Here is a 23,355-nt window from a genome sequence, read left to right on the forward strand (position 1 = left end):
GCCTCAAAAGAAGTTAGAATTAGCTGTAGGATTTGAGTTAACAAGACTTCCTTTGTTTCAACAGAAGGCAACTGCAAATCCAGCACTTTTGCAGCCCTTACCACAACTAGTGGAAAGCAGGCATTTCTTGGTGGCCAGGTCGCAATTGTAGAGATGTATCTAGCCCACTTGTAAATGCAGTAATAGCCCTTAATCAAAATAGTAAGGTTGGGGAGCAGGTTGTCTGCTTCCTAACCATCATCAGTGTCAAGAGGAACATTGTGCTTACCCTGAGCTGTGTCAGAGTTAGACCCAAATACAGCCTCCAGGTTATGGCTAGTACAGGCGTCGCAGCACACGTTGGAGAGTCTGGCTGTTCATTTGTGATCTCCTAATGCGACGTAGGCCAGGAGCAACAACTCAAGGTCAGATGCCAGCATTGAGACCGGGTTCTGGTCTGGTGCTGGATAAGTCGGTACAGAAAGGACTGGCATGGGACCCTTGGGCTGGAGTGGAATTATGAACCCGTGCTGGTGCACGCATGGTTCTCACTGGGTCAGTTGGTGCCAATGGAGGGTGCACAAGCAGAAGTTGAACTGGGGCCCATTGTGACTTGATGAGGTCAAATGCTACTCAGAGGGAGTCTGTTGTGTTTATGAAGGCTGTAATTTAATCCAAGATCAATAACAGCCCAGGGAATTGAGAATGTGACAGGAACAACTGTGAGACAAGATCAGTTGGAAGATGCTTGTGGGGTGTGGCCCTTGGATTGGCACCCTCGTGCCTTCGCCCCTCATTTCAAGTGATGTAATGGGATCAAGTCTCACTTAGCTTTCCTGCGTTTATGACACACTTTTGACCTCGACTTACTGGAAAACATTTAGTGGGAACACGACTTCACAGGACACTGACCCATCGAATGGGACTGTGAATGGCCCTGCCACTTGGAGCGCGATCTATTTTTTGCAACATAGAGTTTCACCACCTGCTCCCAGATTGGTTTCAGGTGCAGGAGGGTGCATTTATCGCACAATTTAGAGTCATGACCGTAGCCCAAGAACCAGACCAGAGGCACACGTTGTATGGGTCTGAGACCAACATCTGCTTCATTCAGCCACGGCACCGCTTGAATCCTGTCATTTTCGGAGGAGACATTGGCACATGCACACTATAAAGTCTTGAAAGGCTTTGGAAAACCGACATAGTTGGGAGAAGAACTTCGGATCTAAATTGAAGAGCTTGAAAAGATAGGAACTCAAGGGTGCCTCTTATAAGCACCTCTGCTCCATCACTTTCTGCTGTGGACAACAGTCACTGCTGAGCCACTTGGCAGCACCTATCACAAGCAGGTGCATTGCTGAGAACATTTTCCAAATCCGGTCTGCTGCCTGAGGATATTCTTAAGGTGAGGAATCTGCGATTAGCAGTATCAATCAGAAATCTTTATTTTCAAATTATCAGACATTTACAAATTGCAGGAGAATGTTTAGTGAATACGACATATCTGTCAGCAAGAGTAGAGGCTGTAATTACACACTTATCACCCATGTAGGTTATAACAATTGCGGAGAAAGATTAACAATGACACAAAGTATAAGAGATGATCTTGGGTGGAATCTAAAGGAGTGCCACAGAATAAGAAACTTACTCGTTGGAGAGCACTAGGGAGGTAGGGGGTGGGTTCCAGGTATCAGGGTATCCAAGCATCCAATCTGACCACACCTTCACACTGGGTAGCAGTTCCTTCAAATCTGCCTGAAACGATGAAACTTTGATGTCATCTACCTCGTCTTCCTCATCCCCCTCTTCCTCTATTCGATGACGATCTAAAAAGTACAAAAAGCAGGTTACAACTATAAAAGAAAATGAAAAGAAACAAGCTGATTGTATAAAATAGCTTAACTTCTGGCCTTTTTTGCAGCCAGTCACTGCTGGGTCTTGAATCTGAACATTGAGAAGCCACTAATTTCACAGTGCATGTGTTTCATTTAAAACATGAAGAGAAATTGTATGACTCATTATATGAGTGCCTGTCAATGCATGCAAAGGTGTTGCATTCAGATTTTTAGGAACACAGAGAGCTGCAGCAGGGCTGTTTACATTTACACGACCAAAAAGGGGTCAGCTGTTCCCACTTTATTTTATTTTGTATCCTCTGTTGTTGTCAGCGTCACGCTGATTGTGCCCCCACGTAGCATTCTGCTGTTCCCCTTACAGTATCACTGTTATTGTAGTCATTGCGCACTGTGTGCTGTTTGTATTTCTGTGCTCCGTATTTCACCGTATTCCCTGCTGCGGTTTCTTTTTGTCCACTGTTAATTTTTCCCTCCGCAACCCACCCCCGCCTCACAGCTGCACATCCCTCCCCTACTTAATGGCGACCGCTATGCGGTCGCGCAGTGGCACGCGCCGCGGGCGTGCTGCTAGCGCAACCAAATGAGCGCCTAAGACAAGCCCGTCTGCGCCCGTCTGCGACCTGACGGCAACCAGCGCTAGGAACCCTGGAACTACGAGTCCTTACCGATATGACTCCACCGCCCTACACGCACTCAACCCCGGAAGACAAGACGACTGCCAAACAGCACCTAACACCACCTACGGACAGTTCTCCTGCAGACACTGCCAACGATCCTCCACCATCAACGACGCCCCCTTGACGGCTGAAAGCCCACCGGACGGCCGCTCCACCGAAGCCCTGACCTGCATCCTCCTCAACGTGCGCTCCCTACACAGACATGCGTCAGAGATCTGGGACCTGATTGACACCCTATCGCCTGACGTCGCTTTCTTCACAGAAACTTGGACCAACGCCACCTCCGGCCCCGAAAGATACAAGATCCAGACAAAGGACCACCCCCACCACCCAGTAGGAGGCCTCGCCATCGTACACAAGACCTCCCTCTGTCTCTCTACCTCCAGCGACCCCCACGCCAACACAGAATACCTCCACTTCCAGATCCAGACCAACCCCAGGACCACGCTGAGCGGCACCCTCACCTACAGGCCCCAGGACCTCGCACCCAGGCCGCCACAACCATCGCCGACCTCATCACACCCTACGCCATCACCTCCACGGACTACATTCTACTCGGAGACCTGAACTTCCACCTCAACAACCGCAACAACCCCGACTCCACCACCCTCCTCGACAACCTCTCCAACCTTGGACTGAAGCAGCTTGTTACCACCCCCACGCACAGAGCAGGACACACCCTTAACCCCATCATCGCAGGAGGAACAAACATCCGCTTCAGGCACACCACGCAGCCCCTCTAGACGGACCACTACTGCGTACATTTCACCTTCAAGACTACCACTGCACCCAAACTCCACCGCGCCTGCCACGAAGGAACTGGAGCAAGATCACAGAGGAACACCTCAACACCACCCTCCACCTAGACCCCCCAGCGCCTCGACCAACGCAAACTACGCAGCCAAAAAACTCCACCGCTGGATCTCCATCTGCACCAACAAGCTCGCACCCCTCCGTCACCCCGCAAAACAACGCCCACCGAAGGCCACCTGGTTCACCACCGAACTCCAAGAAGCCAGATGCTCCTGCAGACGCCTCGAGAAAACCTGGCAGAGCCGTAGAACCACGGAAAACCTAAACAACCACAAGGGCGCCCAGAAGGAATACCACAGGCAAATAAGGGACACCAAGCAGACCTTCATTAAGATCCACACCAACTCAACCAACGCCAAAGAACTTTTCAACGTCATACAGCAATTCACCAAACCCCCCAGCGAAGCCACGGACGTTACACCATCCCAGGAACTCTGCAACAAGCTCAGCTCCTACTTCCATCTGAAAATCAAGGCCCTCTACGACAACTTCAGGGAACAGACATCGGACACTACCCACCTCCCCACCACCGACAACCAGCCGACTGTCTTGACTACCTGGAATCCCGCCATGGTGGAACATGTCACCGTGACCATGAACAACACCCACTCTGGAGCCCCCATGGACCCCTGCCCTCCACACATCTACCACAGGGCTGCAGCTGCCATCGCACATCAACAAGGACGGACGATCGACGCCTCTTTCAAGTCCGGCATCTTCCCAGACGACTGGAAGCGGGCAGAAGTCATGCCCCTCCTCAAGAAGCCCACGACCGACCCGACCCATCTCCCTGCTCCGCTTTGCTGCCAAAGTCACTGAAAGACTCGTAAACCCTCAGCTGACCACCTTCATCGAAGAGAACTCCATCCTAGACTCCTCCCAGTCCGGATTCCGCAGTAAGCACAGCACCGAGTCCACCCTTCTCGCCGCCACGGATGACATCCGCATGCTACTCGACCAGGGAGACACCGCGGTCCTCATCCTACTAGACCTCTCCGCAGCCTTCGACACAGTCTCACACCGCATGCTCGCAGCCAGACTTCACAACGTGGGGATACGAGGAACCGCCCTCAACTGGATCCGATCCTTCCTCTCCGGCAGAACCTAGAGGATCAGACTCCCTCCCTTCCTCTCCGAACCAACAGAGATCAACTGCCGAGTACCCTAACGATCGTCGCTCAGCCCCACGCTCTTCAACATCTACATGGCCCCCCTCGCCACCATCGTCAGACAGCATGGGCTCAGCATTGTTTCATACGCCGATGACACCCAGCCCATCCTCTCCCTCACGAAGAACCCTGAAGACACCAGACACGGCTTCCAGGAAGGAATGAAGGACGTTGCGTGCTGGATGAAAGACAGCTGCCTGAAGCTCAAGTCGTAGAAGACCGAGGTCCTCATCCTAGGACCCTCCAACTCGGCCTAGAAGAACACCTGGTGGCCCTCTGGAGTCCACCCACCCCTACAGACCATGCAAGGAACCTCGGCATCATCCTGGACTCCTCCCTCACCATGACCAGCCAGATCAACTCCGTCGCCTCCACCAGCTTCAACTACCTTTGCATCCTCCGAAAGACCTTCAAATGGATACCCCCCCCCCCCCCCCGGAATGCAGAAAGACCGTCACCCACGCACTCATAACCAGCAGACTGGACTACATCAACGCCCTCTACGACGGAATCAACAGAACTCTGCTACACAAGCTCCAAACCATCCAGAACGCTGCAGCAAGACTCGTTCTAGGGACACCACGACACAAACACATGACCCAACACCTACGAGACCTCCACTGGCTCCCCATCGAGAAGAGAGTGACCTTCAAACTTCTCACCCATATCTACAAATCCCTCCACAACATTGGACCCAGATACCTCAACGAGAGTCTCCTTCCACATACCCAAAAGGAACCTCCGCTTCGCCAACCTCGCCCTGGCAGAGACCCCCGCATCCGCAGAAACAGAGCTGGCGGACGAGCCTTCTCCTACATCGCAGCCAAGACCTGGAACAGGCTCCCAGCAAACATCAGACGCTCCCTGAACCTGCACACCTTCAGGAAGAACCTCAAGACCTGGCTCTTCAACTGAACCGGAGCTGCGCCCCCACCCCCCAGCGCCTTGGGACCCTCACGGGTGAGTAGCACACTTTACAAGCCCGATTGATTGATTGCAGTGCTAAGGGTGGAGGAGTCGGGGGAAGACCGCCACCTTCCTAGGAGAACCAGAGAGGAGATAACAGAGGAAATTTGATTTAAATGGGCACGCAGCTTCAGTGAAATCTTCAATAGGCTTGCAAGGCTGGATGTAAGATTGGGGAGAAACGGGTTTTCAGCTTCTTTTGTACTGAAGTCTAGGATCAGAGGTTCCCAAACTAGTTTAAGCAAGACCAGCCTTGGTGCTCTATGGCAGGGAATCAATCTAAATAGGCTATATTAGGGCAACCACCTATGTGAATGTTACTAGTGTAACGTTTTGAGAGTTTTGAACCGACATCTCACTTAGCAGGGTCTCTGCAATAAAAAAGACTGTTGTATATAGAGGGTGTGGGGAACCAGAGTAAGGCCCCCCCCACCTATAATAGGTGGTGTATCAGAGTAAGTTTCAGGGAGAATCATACGACTGGAGACAGGCATACGTCTGCTGGACACAAACCATCTGAAGTTGGGGGGAGGGTGGGGGTGGTAGTGCGTGGCCTGGTACCCACCACATCCAGACTCCAGACTTGTGAGGCCCAAATGGGAAAAGTACAGCTGGAAGTCTGAGAAGGCAGGTAGACTTATGCAGGTATCCATAAAGAGGGACTTGGTAGCAGACAGAGACTGCTGAATTGCAGATGGAATTGGGATCCACACTGACCAAGCCTTGAATGGGTTGTCCTACAAGAGGGTCAGTGTCGACCGCTAACCATTTGAGGAATATAGGTCATCCAAGTGCACCCAAGGACTCTTCTTATGAAGCAAACCAATTAACCAGATCTAACTCGTCTACCACTGAAGTTAGTGAAAATGTGTTTCTGAAACTGGAAAAAGAGTGTCTAAGCTAAATTACACTCACTGCAATTCAGTCTATGGAAAGGGGATTTTGGAGTCAACATCAAAGACTGGACTTATTACTGAGAAAGGGTCTGGGGGGCGAAGACAGTCCACTGGCTTAGACAGACTCTGAAAGACTGGAGCTACTTAGTCGGCCGCAAAGGAACAAGCCAGAGATACCCCTACAGGAATTCTAAAGTGTGGAAGCTGTGAACTGTGCCTACATTGGGCGACTGATACTCATCCAGTCTCTCTAGCTTGATTGAAAGTTAGAGGCAGCCTAGAGCTCGAAGTCATGCTGTGTGACTGAAGGGGACGAAGTCTCTATTGGCCACTTGTTGGTACTGTGTGGGAACCTTCACTGATTGTCCATTCGGAATGTAGAAGTCAAGTGGAATGGAACTGTTGCTTTAGAAAGCAACACATTTCCAGTGACTGATCCATTTGTTGTCACTTTGGCCTTAGTGTCACCATAAAATACTTTATTTGATTGAAATAAATTTGCCAGGGAGCTTTAGTTAGTGGTTTTGTAATGCACGTGTTGTGCCCAAACTGATAATCCTTAAAACACGCTTCCTGAATTTGCCTTCCACCTCGATCATGAGCTACGAATGCATGCATGAAACAGCCTTAGATACATAAGGAGGGTCTGACCTCTTAAGATGATTATTTTCAAGCATCAGGGGGTGTTGGGACAATATTCTAGCACCCTCATGTTTGCTTTTTCCTGGTCTTGCTATTCTCTTTAGTTACCCAAAATACTCCCACGCCCCTCAAATCCTCATTGCAGATTTATAACGCAATGAACTTTGTGTTGGCACTCACAGCTGTGCATCACTCTCAAAAACGCTATTCTCAAATGTCTAGAACCTTCTCCAGCCTCCATTGCCATTACCTCGTGCCAGCTCTTTCAGCAAGTCAGTCGACCTCTTCACCAGCAGGGAGAACATGGAAAGCCCCAAAGATGTGGCTTGTTCCTGGATCACAGAGCGGCATCCTTCAGAGAGGCACTCTAAGGAAATAAACACAAACATGTTAATTGAGCTATCTGGAACTGTGAAGAGAAGAGAGTTCGGTGATGCAAAGGATTCAAATCATAAATGCTCTGTACAGGAGCTGGAAAGAAATGAGGGGTCAATCACATACAGCAGTAGTGCAAGGTTCCTGCACATTCAGAAGCAGCATATGCCAAGTCTCCATTAAACAGAGAAGAGATACACAATGAATACAGCAGAATAAGCTACTCTAAAACAAACAGAAAAAGCACTACATGGCAGCAGCATGGCACACTTTTGTATGCAAACAGTACAGGTGTTTCATTTTCCCGTGTCATGCTATTTCTGGATTACGTTTCTCAACGTTTGTATAAAAAGCTCTGCCACTGAGATTACTTCACTCTGTATCAGATTACTTTATTAGTTTTAGATTACAGTGCATTATTCTGACTGTTGTACTCTATTACTTCACAGAAATTGATAGATCCGACTTCTTTACTCTGCTTGAGATCATAAACATATTTACTCTCATTACATTTATATTATCTTTATTAATTTGATTGAGGCTCATTCTATTCGCTTGAATTGTTCCCTAACAACAGAAGTAACATACTTTAGTTGCTTAACCTTGACACTGGATTACAATAGGGTGTAAATGCAATTATATTACCCTTCAAAAGGTTAAATAAAAATTATCTGATTAGTGTGGTCTTAGTTGAGATGATTACTTATACTCTGCCAACATCACAGAATGCTGCTTTCCAAATTAGACAAAGTTGACTCATTTGATTATTAAACCATGCATTAGGATTACAGAATATTACTCCAACTGCATTTGCCAGCATTACATTATAGAATATTAAATTAACTACCTTACATGACATTAAATAGCAGAAATACTCTAATTGCTTGCCCGCGCACTAGATTGCTGAGGATTTCTATATCTCACATGGAATTACAGAAAAGGGCCCTGTAGCTTACTGCACAAGAGTGCAATATTTGATTTGTCCTACCAAAGGAAATAATATTTTGATAGCTTTACTTTATCTTGCTTTACATTGCAGAAGTAGAATGCTAAGATTAATTCACAATCCAAATTGATTACTACACTTTATACAAGATTACTGATAACATTACCCTGCTCTGAAAAAGAGCATTCTTGTATTACATTCCAGGGTATAGTGGCTTACTTTATCCGGATTTAGATTTTTTTTTTTTTAAAGTGATTGTTGATTAGTTTACCCTGCATTCCATTACAGTAGGACACCAAGAATCTCTAAAGCAGCTGGGCATTGAACCTGTCAATCTACTCCGCAACTGATTTAAGATTCTACTTTTACAAATTACTTTCTCCGATTACTTAACCATGCACAAGATCAAATAAAGAGAATAATCTGGCACCTTTACCATATCTGGATCACAGAATATGATAGTGGAGCACTTTACCCTCTATTAATGACCTCAGTAAATTCTGATGATCAAGTTACTCTCCACTGGATTAAACAATGACACTAATCAGATTACTTTACCTTGCATAAGATTACACTCATAATGTTATCTGAACGAAGAAGTGCTTTAATCTAATGGGTTCCCACTTTACTGTTGTAAACAAAGAGATTACTTTACCCTGATTTACAGTAGAAAATGTTATTCTGAGTAAAATGCTTTACAACTATTACTGGTATTAATGTACCCTAAATAAAATAACAGATTACTCTGTTTACATTTCTCTGTATTCAATGCTAGATGATTAATACAGGATTAAATAGAGTACACTAACAACCAGGATAAAAAGTAACATCAACAGTACATGGCAAAACATTACTCTAGTAACAGAAAAAGATTGATTAGGATATTATCCTGCACCACATGCATACACCACCTGCCCTTGTTACTTTACTTTCATGTTACATTACTGTTCATTTAATAGAAGGATGCTAGTACTCAGATTTTTTCACATTTTACTGAATTACCAATTACTTTGCTTAACTCTCTATCAGATAACAGAAGGGGATAACTCTGGTTACCAGGCATAGCATTAAAGGTTACTCTTAAAGCAGCACTCTACACTTGACGAAATCAGATTACTCAAATAACTTTACCTTTTACAAGGTACAGAAATATTACTCTGATTACTTTAACCCACAGTGGATCAAAGCAGGAAGTGAATCAGATTAATTTAAACTAGGCTATGTTAGAGGAGATTATACTAATTATTTACTACTGCATTAGAAAACTGTTGAATGTACTACTTACTTTACCATGCAAAAGATTACAGAGACTACAGCAATTACTTTATTCTGTCTTCGATCACAGACACAGATTGCTCAATTTGTCTTCTGTTGGAAGACTGGAGAACAACATTCGGTTATGCACGTTATAGACTACAAGGGACTGTTTTGCTTGCTTTGTTATATTCTAACACAGAAGAACATACAACTGATTACCTTTTCTTCACTAGATTACAGAAATAAATTGCATTCATTTCTATACCCTGTATTAGATTATAGGGGGGGATTGAGAGGATTATTTTACCCATCATTTGGTTAAAGGAGATTACTTCAATTGCTTTATACTGCAATCGATTATAAAAGATCACTCGGATTGCTTCACCATCTTGTGGACTAAAACTTATTTATATTGCTGTGTCAATCTTTGGATTACAGGCTACTTTGGTTTATTCTTCACTGAAGCACATTCGGACTACTTTTCTTCAACTGGAATTAAAAGAAAAATATATATTACTGTGCCCTGCGCTGGATTATACTTTACTTTATTTTAGCCTATGCTGGACTACAAAGGGAAGATCACTCTGTACCAGACCTCAAACACTGACACATACAGGAACTCAACTCCTGTCTCAAACTAATCCAGATGTACCTGAAGCTCCACTTGACCAAAACCTAGTTCTACCTTTTTTGCAAACCGCGCTGAACAATCACAGTTCCAAGCTTGGCTCTCCAATAGGAACCTAGCAGGCCTCATCCTGTGATTGACACACAAAGCAAAATCCTTTGGATTCATCCGAGACACTGATGTCAAATTCAATGAAGTCACCAGGAAGATTTAGAGAACATGGTATCAACACTCCCTGCTGAAGGAAGTATAGGCTTTTGTCACCTCTCACATGGAATGACATAACACTCTAATCAATAGTGTGCCACATACCACATCATTACCCTGAAAGGCATCCTAGACACAGTGAAGTTGTGAAGATTACATCACTCCAAAATGGAGAAAGCAGAAAACAGGTGATCTCGATCCGAAGTCTCAAGATAGTGAACAGCATCAAACACCAGAATTGCTACAGCCTCATACAATTCAAGAAGCAGCTAAACACATCTTTAAAGAAAACACCAACAACTATGACTTTCCCGTTACAATAGGTATATTACGTAACTGTATCGCTTCTTTATGCTCAGTGAAGGGCCCCTCAAGCTCCCATATCTCGGAGCTATTTATAGGCCCTGGCTTAAAGGTGGCACCTGGTGTGTGGGTGTCCTTGCACCGCATGCGCTTGCAGCCCCTGCCCATGTTCAAACTTCTGTTGCTTCTCATTAGGTTTGAGTACATACAAACAGACTGTCTTTAGTATTTCCAGTATGCATGTATCCCTTACACAGCTTTTCTCAATGAGTGCAGAACCCCAGTCTGCCAGGAGTGGAAGGGGATGAGCATGCAAAAATATAGGGTATATTGTCAGGACAGGGATGCATACTCTGGTATGAGGATTTTCCAAGAGAGGCCTCTCCGCTTTTTCATTTTGTCTTGTATGCATATTTTCCCTCAAATGTTATACATTTAACCACAGACAGTTTTGTACATATTTAGTTGCCGGTACTAGTGCTAGCTCTAAGAAGCCCCTACAGTCTGTTGGTAAATCCCAGTGACTGGACTGTAGATGGTCAGGTACCATCAGGGCACAAGTCCTAAAAAAAGAAGTGGGGGGACGCTCCAAGTTTGGTGGTGTCACCGGAAGTGACGTCACGACAGGAAGTGACGTCACGAAAGGTGGCTTGCACCAGACTCATTGCCTCCCCTCGCTCACCCCTTAGATGCGATTGCATCAGAGAAGCCAGCGCGTGAGCAGTGTTCTGAATGAGCTCCGATCGCGCCCCAGAGAGGCCAAAGAGTGAATGTGTGGCTCCATTTGCTCCAGTTATCGAGCTCTCAAGTTTTCCCACTGTAGTGATGGCTGAAATGTTATTTCTCCTTTTTTGAAAATTGCCTTGGCAGCCGCTTTTTTGTCCTCTGGAATAAGATCAGGCTCTGGTGAGATGTCATGCCACATTTGGCGATCAGAACATCTTAAAATCACTTAAGCATAAGCTGTCTTAAAGGATATTGCCACCATTGAGATAATTGTCTGGTTGAAATTATCTATTCGTCTGCGGTCACTGTCTGGAGGAGCAAGCAATGGTGCGATAGGATTATTTGTTCTACAGTCAGATGCTGATGTTACTACAGGGTTCAGCTTCGGATGGACGGTAAGGCCGACTGGGGCCAGACCAAAGTACCTATACTTTTTCTCCAAAAATGGCATTAATGCTGGGACAGTCACTAGCATTTTCATCAATTTTAGTCCTTCCAACTAGAAAATAATCCACTATAGGTATGGATATTATAGTACTGCATGGCTGTTCCTTGAAATCAGCAAGGAAGCAATTCTTTTCTACTGAAATAATCTGTAAACTGAACTTTTTAGCTTCTCTTTCCATCAAAGTATGGAAGCGGGCTATATCATCTAGTGGAGAATCTGTCTGATTGCGTGAGTTATCAACCTCCTTGGTTATGATTCAGTCCTCCCAATCATCATTACCTACGTCATCCCCCTAGAGGATGTTCACTTTCCTCCTCATTCCCATCTCAATACACACAGTTGGTGGGAAAAGTGATTTGATGCCTATTTGTTTATAGGTTTCTTTTGGAGGTTGAGGAAGTGGTGGAGGAGACGTAGGAAGACAAGGAGGTGTAGATGGCTGAGGAGATGTTGGAGGACGGGGTAGAGTAGGTAAAGCAAGCACTGTCAGTGGAATAGCTATAGGTGGTCCTATAGGATGCTGGGGGAGTACATTTTGAAAGGTGTCCATCATTTGCTGTAGTGTGGCTAAGAAAGCAGCAGACACCTGTTAAGGCTTCTGGCTCTCCAGTGTAGCACGTAGGTAAAAAGGAGCATGTATTATCTGGTGAATTCTGTTGATACGCATGCTTTTGTTAAGGTTCCTCCTCATCCATTATATCCTGAAAATCTGGGACATAGTGAACATCCAATTGCGTAGGGCTATAAGCACAATCAGAGGTGAGACCACCAACTTTTTCTTCTAATTCTGAGACTAGTATTTGGACCGGTAAACTTGCTGTCACCTTTATTGGTTTAAAGGTAGTTGCTGGAAAAACTGTCATCGACGTCTAAGATATTGTCATCAAGGCTGACAACGTCAATGGTACCGGGCCGGTGTCAACAGCGGCAGTAAGGACATCATTGAAGTTGTCGGTAACGCTGTGGTAGTCAACTGTGCTGATGTCATAGATGGGATCGCCGTCAACAAGAATGTCTTCTTGGTCATCGTCAACGTGGGTATTTCAGTCAACGTTGAAGGTCTCTTCTAAGATAATGATTTTTCCTCATAGGAATAACATTTTTAAGCAGGTTTTTGCACAGAGGGGTGCTCTTTTCTCCTGGAGTGTTTTTCCAATTAATTTCTAGGTTTTTCAGTGAGGAGGGATGTCTGAGGTTACAAGGTATGCAATCACCACCATTTTCTACAAGGCATGCTTTTACCACACAGAGGCTTTTACCATGCAACCACGCAGTTAAGTATAAATAAGGTAAGTAAAATATATATATATATATATAAATGTTTTTTTTATTGGGCGAAACCACCCAAAACCTTCCTTTATTAATTACCTTCACCATCCTACCTGCCCTAAACTCAAAAAAATAATTTTACCATGTTATGCTTCTACCCACCACAAACCCCCAAAATACCCTCATCACCCAATACCCTTACCCACCTTTAAACCCTAAAACACCTTTACCACCCAATACCCTTACCCACCCAAACCCTAAAAATACACCTTACCACCCTATGCCCCTAAACCATAAAAAATGCCTTATTACCATATGTCCTTATCTACCCCATAACCCTAAAATACCCTTACCACTCTATACCTCTACCCAAAAAACACACTTACCACCCTATTCCACTACTCTCCATAAACCCTAAAAATATCCCTTACTACCCTATGCTATTACCTACCCCATAACCTTAAAATACCCCTACCACTCTATACCTTTAAGCCCTAAAGACACTTACAACCCAATACCCTTACCCATCCCTAAACACTAAAAATACTCTTACAACCCTATACCCCTCTCCTCAACCCTAAAAAATCCCTTTCTACCTTATAAGCTTACCTACCACATAACCGTAAAATACCCCTACCACCCTATACCTCTACTGACCCCTTAACCCTAAAAACCCCCTTACAACCCAATACTCCTACCTACCCTAAAACAACCCATATCACCCAATATTCACCCTATAACCATGCCCACCCCTAAACCTATAGATATATATATATATATATACACACATACATACACATACATTAGTCGCCAGTAGGTAGTTATAGTTAGGACCTAGTTACCATAGGAAAATGGCAACATTCTATTCCCAATAACTTTGGCGCCGATTGACGCATCTTCGCAAAATTTTCAAAACTAATTCTTTGTTGAGCTCAGCTCCTATGTTGAAAGTTTGGGGGTGATTCGTGAAGGGGGGGGGGGCGAGAAAAAAGGGGGGTCCCTAAACGTGTTTTTTCAATGTTAATTTCCATAGGAAACTTTAGACAAGGCTACAGGTCGAACAGGTGAACGGAATTACCCCAAATTTGGAAGGCAGAAGGGTCTTGGTCTAGAAAGCCCACTTTTGTTTATTTGATGTAAATCCGTTCAGTAGTTTGAGAAATATCAAAATTTACAGATATCGATATTTAGGAATTCTGCCATCTGATTGGCTGAGGCGTTACGAGCACGAGCTTGCTGGTGATTCGGTGCGAGCGGTTGCAACTAGGAAGTGTTGGCCGCCATTTTGTGATTCCGTTGAAGAGAGTAAGGGGAAAAAAGGGAGAAAAAAGTGGGAAAGAGTAGGGTAGGAGCACTGTGAGGTTTGTAGGGTGTGCTATAGAGGGAGTGTGAAGCAAATTATTTATCCCTACTGGTGTGAAAGTGCTGTTTTGCCCACTGTGAGATGGTGCTGAGGTGAGGTGCCGGTACACTCTGGGATGAAACCGTGCGTCTAATCTGTGAGCTGAGTGCTGTAAAGTGATGTGCTCTGGGCGCTGTAACATAGTGGGCGCTGTAGCATATCTGTGCAGGTGGTGTTAGTATGCGTTTAGAGTATAGCGGGAGTGGGAAGCAAAGTATTTAGTGGTATCGTTATGAAGACTCGTGATGAAACTGTGAGTTTAAGTCGTGAGTTTATTGCTGTGAAGTGATGTGCTATGGGCGCTGTAGGATACTGGCCGCTGTAGAATACCTGTGTAAGTAGTATTTGTGTGCGTATATTCTATACAGGGAGTGTGAAACGAACTACTCATCCCAATTGGTCTGAAGAGTCGAATGTAGTGTTTTAGGAAGCAGGAATAAAGGAATAATCGTGAAGAATATAATGCAGAATGTTGCAATGCCAGAGAAGGAAAATGGTAAAATGAGTTGTGTCTAAGAAAGTGGTTGTGTGTAATAAAGGGAAGGAGTTTGAAAATTATATAGAAAGTGTCTTTATTTAAGAGCCATAATTGGACCCACTGGTGCAAGAGCTAGGGTATCCAGCTGATGCAAAGTTGAACCACTTCTGCTGTATTCAAACGTAAGCTCCGGCATCAGTGAATTGTATATTACATATTACAGTTGCATGTGAAATAAACAATAGCTATTACACTTGAATGACTCTACATTCTATAAAGAAAATAAAAGGTAGGATATGATTACCACATGTATCGTTTAAGAAAAGAAAGAAATAAAAAAGAAATTGCAAAATGTAGTCATCAAACTTTTTATGTACCTTGGCAGTGCTTTTTTGTAACAGAAAATGAACAACAGTAGAATAGTTAGCAATCTGTTGTACAGTAGATTTAATGTGGTGCGTGTCAGAATTGGTACTAGTTCTACCCACGTTGGAACTTTGAGGATGAATACAAACATTTCGCTTCTGAGAAGCACATTCGGTACCTTTGTAGTCAAACCGTACATTATTGTCTTCAGCTGTTTCAAAAAAACATTCTTGTGTAGAGAGCTAAGGCATCAAGCTTAGACAAACACCAATTGCTTCTGCTGTAGTCAAATCGAAGCTCCTGCAGCAGTGAATTGCACATTATATGTTACAGTTCTATGTGACCTACAGAATAGCTATTAGACATGAATAAATACATTGTATAATGAAAATAAAGGTAGTTTACGATTACCACACTGCACCAACCAGTTTCTAAACAAAGTCGTCTTTTTACATTTTTATCGTGAGGTTCTGAGCAGAGGCTGACTTTGAGTAAAATTGTGTGAAAGGGCTTTGTGAATAACAGGCAGGCAGAGAGGTGTGTGCACAAAGAATAGACGTGGTTTCTAAATGGGTGTCGGGTTTAGGTTAATTTTGGAAGTAAATAGCGTATTTGCATAGGCCATACATCACCGATTCCTGGTTAGACTGGAGACGTAAGGGGGAATAATGAGGATAGAGTTCAAATGTCTGAGTGTACTTGGAAAGTTATTATATCAAAGTAGTAGGATTGAAGTGTATTATAAAAAATGTAAAGGAAAAAGTAAAAAAAGATGGAAAAAAAATCCATTCAAGAATAATGTGAGTTTCTTACAAGTCTTGGAGATTCCAGTCCAGAAGTTATTCAGCTGCTTGAGATGCGTAATGTTCCAAGAGGCTATTGTTGCCATTGTGTGAGAAAAGCGAAGCGATCCAATTCATATCCTCGAAGGGACAGTAATGTTCCTCAAATGTTGGAGCGGTAATTTGAATGGGCAGGCAATCTGCGATGTTGTGAAAGGTCGCACATTGCAGGAGATCTTTCGAAGCTGCGCAGAAATCCCATTGCGCTGCGATTCCTTTTTGCATTGCATTTCTCATTGCTCCGCTGCCAGAACAATCATGTTCATGGTTTTCAAGATACTCCATTACCTGCTGGATATCTGGAGCGATTGTTGAGATGTTGGCAAGGCACACATCCATTCGCCAGTCGAATGGGCAAGTTTTGCAATCAAGCGATGGTTGTACGCATATTGCAGAAGTGTAGATAAATGTTATGTTGTAGCTAGCTCCGATAATAAATAGAGGCAGGCAGTCGAAAAGTTTTTCCGTTTTTTTACAGTATTGATGTAGCTTGGCATAGAGGCGTATTCTGTTGGACATTGTTGTTACCATAGAGAGCACAGCCATGTCTAGAAGTAGAATTACTAGTAGGATGGCCGCAAATAGGGTGAGAATTATGGGCACTGTTCCTGTTCTTACAGAGATGATCGAAAGAATGTCTGAATGTAGTCTGGTATTAAAAGAAGAACAGTTTGAAAGCTTGTTAGAAGGTTGTAGGAGACCGTGTTAAAAAAGTGTGCCAGAGCTTGAGTGTGACATGTGTTGAAAATTGTGTAACAATTCACAAAGTGTAATTGGCGGTTCGTATTTAAAAGGAAGTGTATTTTATTTAAAGTTCGTGGTATCTGCAGTCGATACATTTCTTTTGCAGAAGGGAGGGATACTTCTGTTCTGAACAAAGGTGCTTTTAGTTTGGTTTGTTTCTTGAAATGTGTTTTCAAACTAGGAACTGAAGGCCAAGTTGAAGTTTGGGAGTTAGTTTGTGTGGGTGGGAATAGATATTGCCACAGGAAGTTACTGTGTTTGAAACAGTAAGGACATGCGGTATGCCAGCTCATATTCCGTAGGAGTGTATGTTATTGAGAAGCAGATAACTGTTGTTAGAAAGCTGTGTGAATGTTGGTGTGATTGAGGGAGTTGGCGTCCTTTTAAGAAAGGACGCAAGATTGGTGGCTGTAAGCTTAGAAGCGCCGTGTAGTTGGACATTCTTGGATAGTAATGAATGACTGGCATTGTGGTCGCACTACTCACCTGTGAGAAAAACTTTTGTATGCGCTTTAAGACAGCGATTAGTAAATGGAATAAGTCACTACTCGTGAATAAACGCGCTACCTTTTATAATGACATTCAACATGACAAACAACATGTGCACGTAGCAGACTCAATGACACTACATACTGTGGCAACCGTGGCTAGCCATGTATACAAACTAAACATAGCATGGCACCTCTCCCACACTATGCAGAATGCGGGGAGAGATGAGAGCAAAGTATGTGCGAAGGTGGCATGTAATTCTCGATTATAAAAGTATACAATGCAAAGTCTTGAGGGGATGTGCCGGACAGACTTGAGTATGCAGAGCACAGACATGTACATGTCAACATACACTGATGGTCGATTGAGTGAAGTGGACAGTGGACGCAACCATGATAGTACAGTCAGTAGGGAAGATTACGGAATGGTAGCGCGTACGTGCCTCCTCCCCGCCCCCAAATGTTTAGGGAAGTGGGCTGGCTCGCCGCACGCAAGGCTAGCTTAGGGGTATGAATAAAAGGCATGTTTCTTTGGGTGTGGTTCTCTTCCGGATTGGCGAACGTGTCTGCCAGGTCTGCACAGCTTACACCACCACGAGGCTGATGCTGTGAGCGAAGGTGGGTGCGTGAATGATGCTCTCAGCCTGCTGGTACTCAGAAACCGTCATGGCAGCTGTGACGCATATATGCCCCACAGTTCACCTTTCGACACCGCTGTATGTGAAAGAGGGCCGACCACGTGCCGGCGGAAGGTCCTGGGCCGAGGTCTGCAAGCTCGGAAGGCTCCTGAGATTAACGCTGGCTACCGCGACACAGGCACACAGAGCCCAGCCTGAGGCCCAGGAGCGTGGAGTGCTCTGTATAATAGTAACACAGTAGTCCGACAGGTACCGACAGTGGAACGGTGTTTTGATACCATAGTGGATAATGTTAGAACTGTATCGGAGAGTGGAGATGAAGGTACTCCATTTGACGAGCTGCAACCAACTCTGGGTCCCAACAGTGGAACGGTGTCTTGATTCCATAATGGATGATGTCCGATATTACCTGCTGCTGAGTTTTCAGAGAACTACCTCCGTTGAGGTGCATCAGACTCTGTGCTTCTGTAGCTAATTGCTGCACATGATTATTGGGCTTGGTTGACTGCAGTCGGTGCAGTACACCGTGGTACAGCAGGTCGGAACAGTGAAACAGGGTCTTGATTCTATGATTGAGGATGTCAGAAGTTAAAGTCTGTGATGATTTCTGTGTACCCCCTCCGATCAGGTGCAACTAACTCTAGGTCCGAACAGTGGAACGGTGTCTTGATCCCACAATAGACGATGTTAGAACTGCATCTGCGAGTGGACATGGAGGTACTCCCTTTGAACAGCTGCAACCAACTCTGGGTCCCAACAGTGGAACGGTGTCTTGATGCCATAATGGATGATGTTAGAACTGCATCTGAGAGTGGAGATGAAGGTACTTCCTTTGACCAGGTGGAACCAACTCTAGGTTGCAACAGTGGAACGTTGTCTTGATTCCACAATGGAAGATGTCCGATATTACATTCTGCTTAATTTTTACAGGACTCCTTCCATTGAGGTGGATTAGACTCTGTGCTTCTGTAGTTAACTGCTGCACATGATTATTAGGCATGGTTTATTGCAGTTGCTAGAGTACACAGCGGTACAGCATGTTCGAACAGTGAAATGAGGTCTTAATTCTATGATTGAGGATGTCAGAAGTTAAAGTGTGTGATTATTTTTGTGTATAGCTTCTGATGAGGCGCAACCAACTCTAGGTACCAACAGTGGAATGGTGTCTTGATCACACAATGGACGATGTCTGATATTACCTGTTGCTGGTTTTTCACAGAGCTCAGTCTGTTGAGGTGCATCAGATTCTGTGCTTCTGTAGTTAAGTGCTGCACATAGTTATTGGGCTTAGTTGACTGGTAGTGCTGGAATACACCCCGGTAGAGCAGGTCCAAACAGTGAAATGGGGTCTTAATTATATGATTGAGGATGTTAGACGTTACAGTTTGTGATGATTTCTGTGTACCCCCTCCGATGAGGTGCAAGCAAGTCTAGGTCCCAACAGTGGAATGGTGAGTTGATCCAACAATGGATGATTTTAGAACTGTATCTGAGAGTGGAGATGGAGGTATTCCCTTCTACCAGCTGCAACCAACTCTAGGTTCCAAAAGTAGAACGGTGTGTTGACTCCACAATGGACGATATTAGAACTGCATTTGAGAGTGGAGATGTAGGCACTCTCTTCGATCAGGTTCATCCAACTGTAGGTCCCAACTGTGGAACGGTGTCTTGATCCCACAATGGATGATGTCCGATATTTCCTGCTGCTTGCTTTTTTCAGAAGTTCGTGTGTTGAGGTGCATCACAGTCTGTGATCCCATAGCTAACTGCTGCATGTGATTATTGGGCTTGGTTGACAGTAGTCAATGGAGTATACTGTGGTACAGCAGGTGCAAACAGTGACATGGGGTCTTGATTCTATGATTGAGGATGTCATAAGTTAAAGTCTGTGATGATTTGTGTGTACCCCCTCTGATCAGGTGCAACAAACTCCGTGCTTCCGAATCCAACGGTATGTGGCGGTGAGTTGTGAATGACCACTGGATTTGGTGTAGACTGCAGTTCGCAGGGTTCACAATTTAGATTGCGTGGTGATTGTTTAATTACAGAATCCAGTAGTTAAGTAATTAGAACGTCTATTGAAACATACACAATATTGTTATAGTATACTTGCTTCAAGAAGTTTTTCTATATCAGTTATGGGTTTGGTGAAATGACCAAATTTATCTTGGAAGTCCAAAGGAACAGTGAAAAGTGTAGACTGTGGAGAGATTAAATCCCAATTCGAATAGTTTTGATTTATTCATTGCAGAGTTCTCCGTAATTTATGTTTTATTTTGTAAAGAGGGAGTGAGAAAAAGTATTGATGGTTGTGTGTGTGAGTACTGCTTTAAATTAACAATGCAGACAGTAGTGTTCACAATTCAGATCGAGTTGCTATTGTAGATGCTGCAGTCCTGTAAGAGAAGAGATTGCTGTAGTGTGCTGTCTGCACCACTCATACGCATCATTGCAGGCTCCGCACATGTTTTCTTTGCTACGTGTATTGCAAACTGTAGAGCTCAAGTCAATGCTACGTGACTGTGGGCCCTTGCTGAACGCTCTCTCTGGCCTATACTGCAGACTTCAGTGTTCACATTTGACATTGAGTCGGTATGGTAGATGATGCAGTCCTGTAGGAAAAGACATTGCTCCAGTGTGCTCTGTCTGCACTACTCATACGCATCATTGCGGGCTCTGCACACGTTTTTTTCTTCATGTATTGCAAACTGTAGAGCTCAAGAGAATGCCAGGTGGCTGCGGGCTCTTGCTGACTGCTCTCTCTGGCCTATACTGCAGACAGCAGTGTTCACAATTCAGATGGAGTCGCTATTGTAGATTAGGTAGTTCTGTAGGAAAAGACATTGGTCCAGTGTGCTCTGTCTGCAGCACTCATACGCGTCATTGTAGGCTCTGTACACGTTTATTTTTTTGCTTCATGTATTGCAAACTGTAGAGGTCAAGTCAATGCCACGTGGCTGTGGGCCCTTGCTGAACGCTCTCTCTGGCCTACACTGCAGACTTCTGTGTCCACATTTGACATTGAGTCGGTATTGTAGATGATGAAGTCCTGTAGGAAAATATATTGCTCCAGTGCGCTCTGTGTGCACCACTCATATGCATCATTGCAGGCTCTTCACACTTTTTTTTTAGTTTGTGTATTGCAAACAGTAGAGCTCAAGTGAATGCCATGTAGCTGTGGGCCCTTGTGACCGCTCACTCTGGCCTACACTGCAGACAGCAGTGTTCACAATTGAGATTGAGTCACTATTGTAGATGAGGTTGTCCTGTAGGAAAAGACATTGCTCCAGAGTGTACTGTCTGCACCATGCATTTGTATCATTGCAGGATTTGCACACTCTTTTTTGTTGCTTCGCTGACGACAAACTGGGTAGGTGAAGTCACTTTACGTATCTGTGGGTCCTTTGTGACCGCTCTCTATGACCTACACTGCAGACAGCAGTGTTCATAATTCAGATTGAGTTGGTATTGCAGATGATGCGGTGTTGATGGCAACAGATATTGCTCCTAGTACGGCCTGTCTACAGCACGCATTATTGGTGGCTGTGCACATGCTGAATGCTTTTGATGTGGTTATGTGAGTGCACTAGAACTGATGGAGCATTTATGATATAATCTTTTTGTGTATTATTTCAGATCTATTGATTGTGTGTCACTATACCACAAGTTGTTGTTCTTTTACGATGGAATTATTTCTGTATTATTTCACATCTACTGTCCCTACCTTACTGCAGCATAAATTATTGATTCTTTTAACAATGAATCTCTGTGTGTGATCCAATGATTACTGTTGTAGTTGATGCTAGCAGCAACCATTGTCTGAAGGCTGGTTTAGACTTACCGCACACACATCCAGCAAAGACGTCACTGGATATGTCACCATGGTAATAAAAAGGAGTCGAGAGTACGTGCCCGTATCCACTTCCACTATCTATCTGTGTTTGTGTGTTCATTATCTATGCATGATACTGTCTCTGGGCCATACTATTTTACGTTGTGGACAGCGTATGCAACCATGTTACCTGTGGTATTGGAGAAAATTTCGGTAATGTGACTTTTAGGTGTATGGGTCTCATAGGTGGAAGGCTACTTTACAGAGCATGAATATTGTTGAAAATGATGGTTGCATGTTGTGTGTAGTGCAAGATATGTGCATATTGCAAAAAGTTTTGAACAAAGCTCTCTAAGCAGAAGGTGTGTCTCATGAAATGCAGTACAGATATTGACTAAAATGGGTAGGGTTACCAAAATGCACATCATTTAAATGTGGTGGATAGGATTCGCGTGTTGATCGAGCTTGGTGGACTACCGGTACGGGACTGTAGTTTTCTCCCAAAAAAAAAAAAATGATATACATATTTTGTGGGGAAGATATAAAAGATTATATAATTTGTAAAGTTTAAAAAAAGGATGCTAGAGTTGCAAAATATTAAAAAACAATTTGAAAAATATAGGTTTTATAAATATTAAAATATGAAATTAACATTTAAAAAACCTTTGAAATTCACTGAAAAAAAACATAGGTTTTGCAGACGTTATAGTTGGGTATTAGCATTTAAAAAACCTTAGAAATTCACTGGAAAAAAACATAGGTTTCAGGGACGTTCTAGTTAGCTGTACATTTGACTCATATAAAACCAGAGAAATTCACCTGTTATAGTTAGTTGAGCTAACTATAACTCGCGCGCCTTGAATGCACTGCTGATGACGTCACATATTACATCACTCATGACATGGTCAGTGACATCACTCATGAAATCACTGATGATATCTCAAATGACATCACTGATGACGCCATCCACGTGATGGTCTGACACAGCTCTTCACACTGTATTATAACCTTTGATAGACGCACTCTAAAAGACAGACTACTGTTTTGAAAAGCATAGACACACCAATACGAGATACTAGATATCCATCCACTGATTCCAATCTATATATTGTGAGCCAGATATACACTGATACAGTCACTTATACATGGTGTCACTCATCATTACATCAGTATAATATCCACTCATACACGTGTATATATACATTTAAACAGTGCTACTGATCCATAGTGTTACTCACACATCTATTCAGTCATGCCAAAAATCAATCATACACCCATGTACTCACCTATGCAGATATAAACACAACACCTGCCTTATTTATACACACACCACTTTCCTTATTTTTTATATATACTATCACATCCTTACTCTCTTATACAATCACTAATACATGTACACATTCGTGTA

General features: G+C 43.9%; 1 protein-coding gene across 4 annotated transcripts in view; it reads right to left on the reverse strand.

Moving 5' to 3' along the window:
- SMG6 (SMG6 nonsense mediated mRNA decay factor) overlaps positions 1 to 23,355 on the reverse strand; it is a 1,079,424-nt gene that overhangs the window by 528,970 nt on the left and 527,099 nt on the right. For all 4 annotated transcript variants that reach the window (XM_085649087.1, XM_085649085.1, XM_085649086.1 and 1 more), the window contains 2 exons: positions 7,249 to 7,365; positions 1,628 to 1,805 (listed from right to left, as the gene is read on the reverse strand). In XM_085649087.1, the coding sequence (XP_085505213.1) occupies positions 1,628 to 1,805; positions 7,249 to 7,365 (295 nt within the window). The remainder of the gene's footprint in view (positions 1 to 1,627; positions 1,806 to 7,248; positions 7,366 to 23,355) is intronic.

Source organism: Triturus cristatus, chromosome 3_2, assembly GCF_964204655.1.
Source record: "Triturus cristatus chromosome 3_2, aTriCri1.1, whole genome shotgun sequence".
In the NCBI taxonomy this organism is placed as follows: domain Eukaryota; kingdom Metazoa; phylum Chordata; class Amphibia; order Caudata; family Salamandridae; genus Triturus; species Triturus cristatus.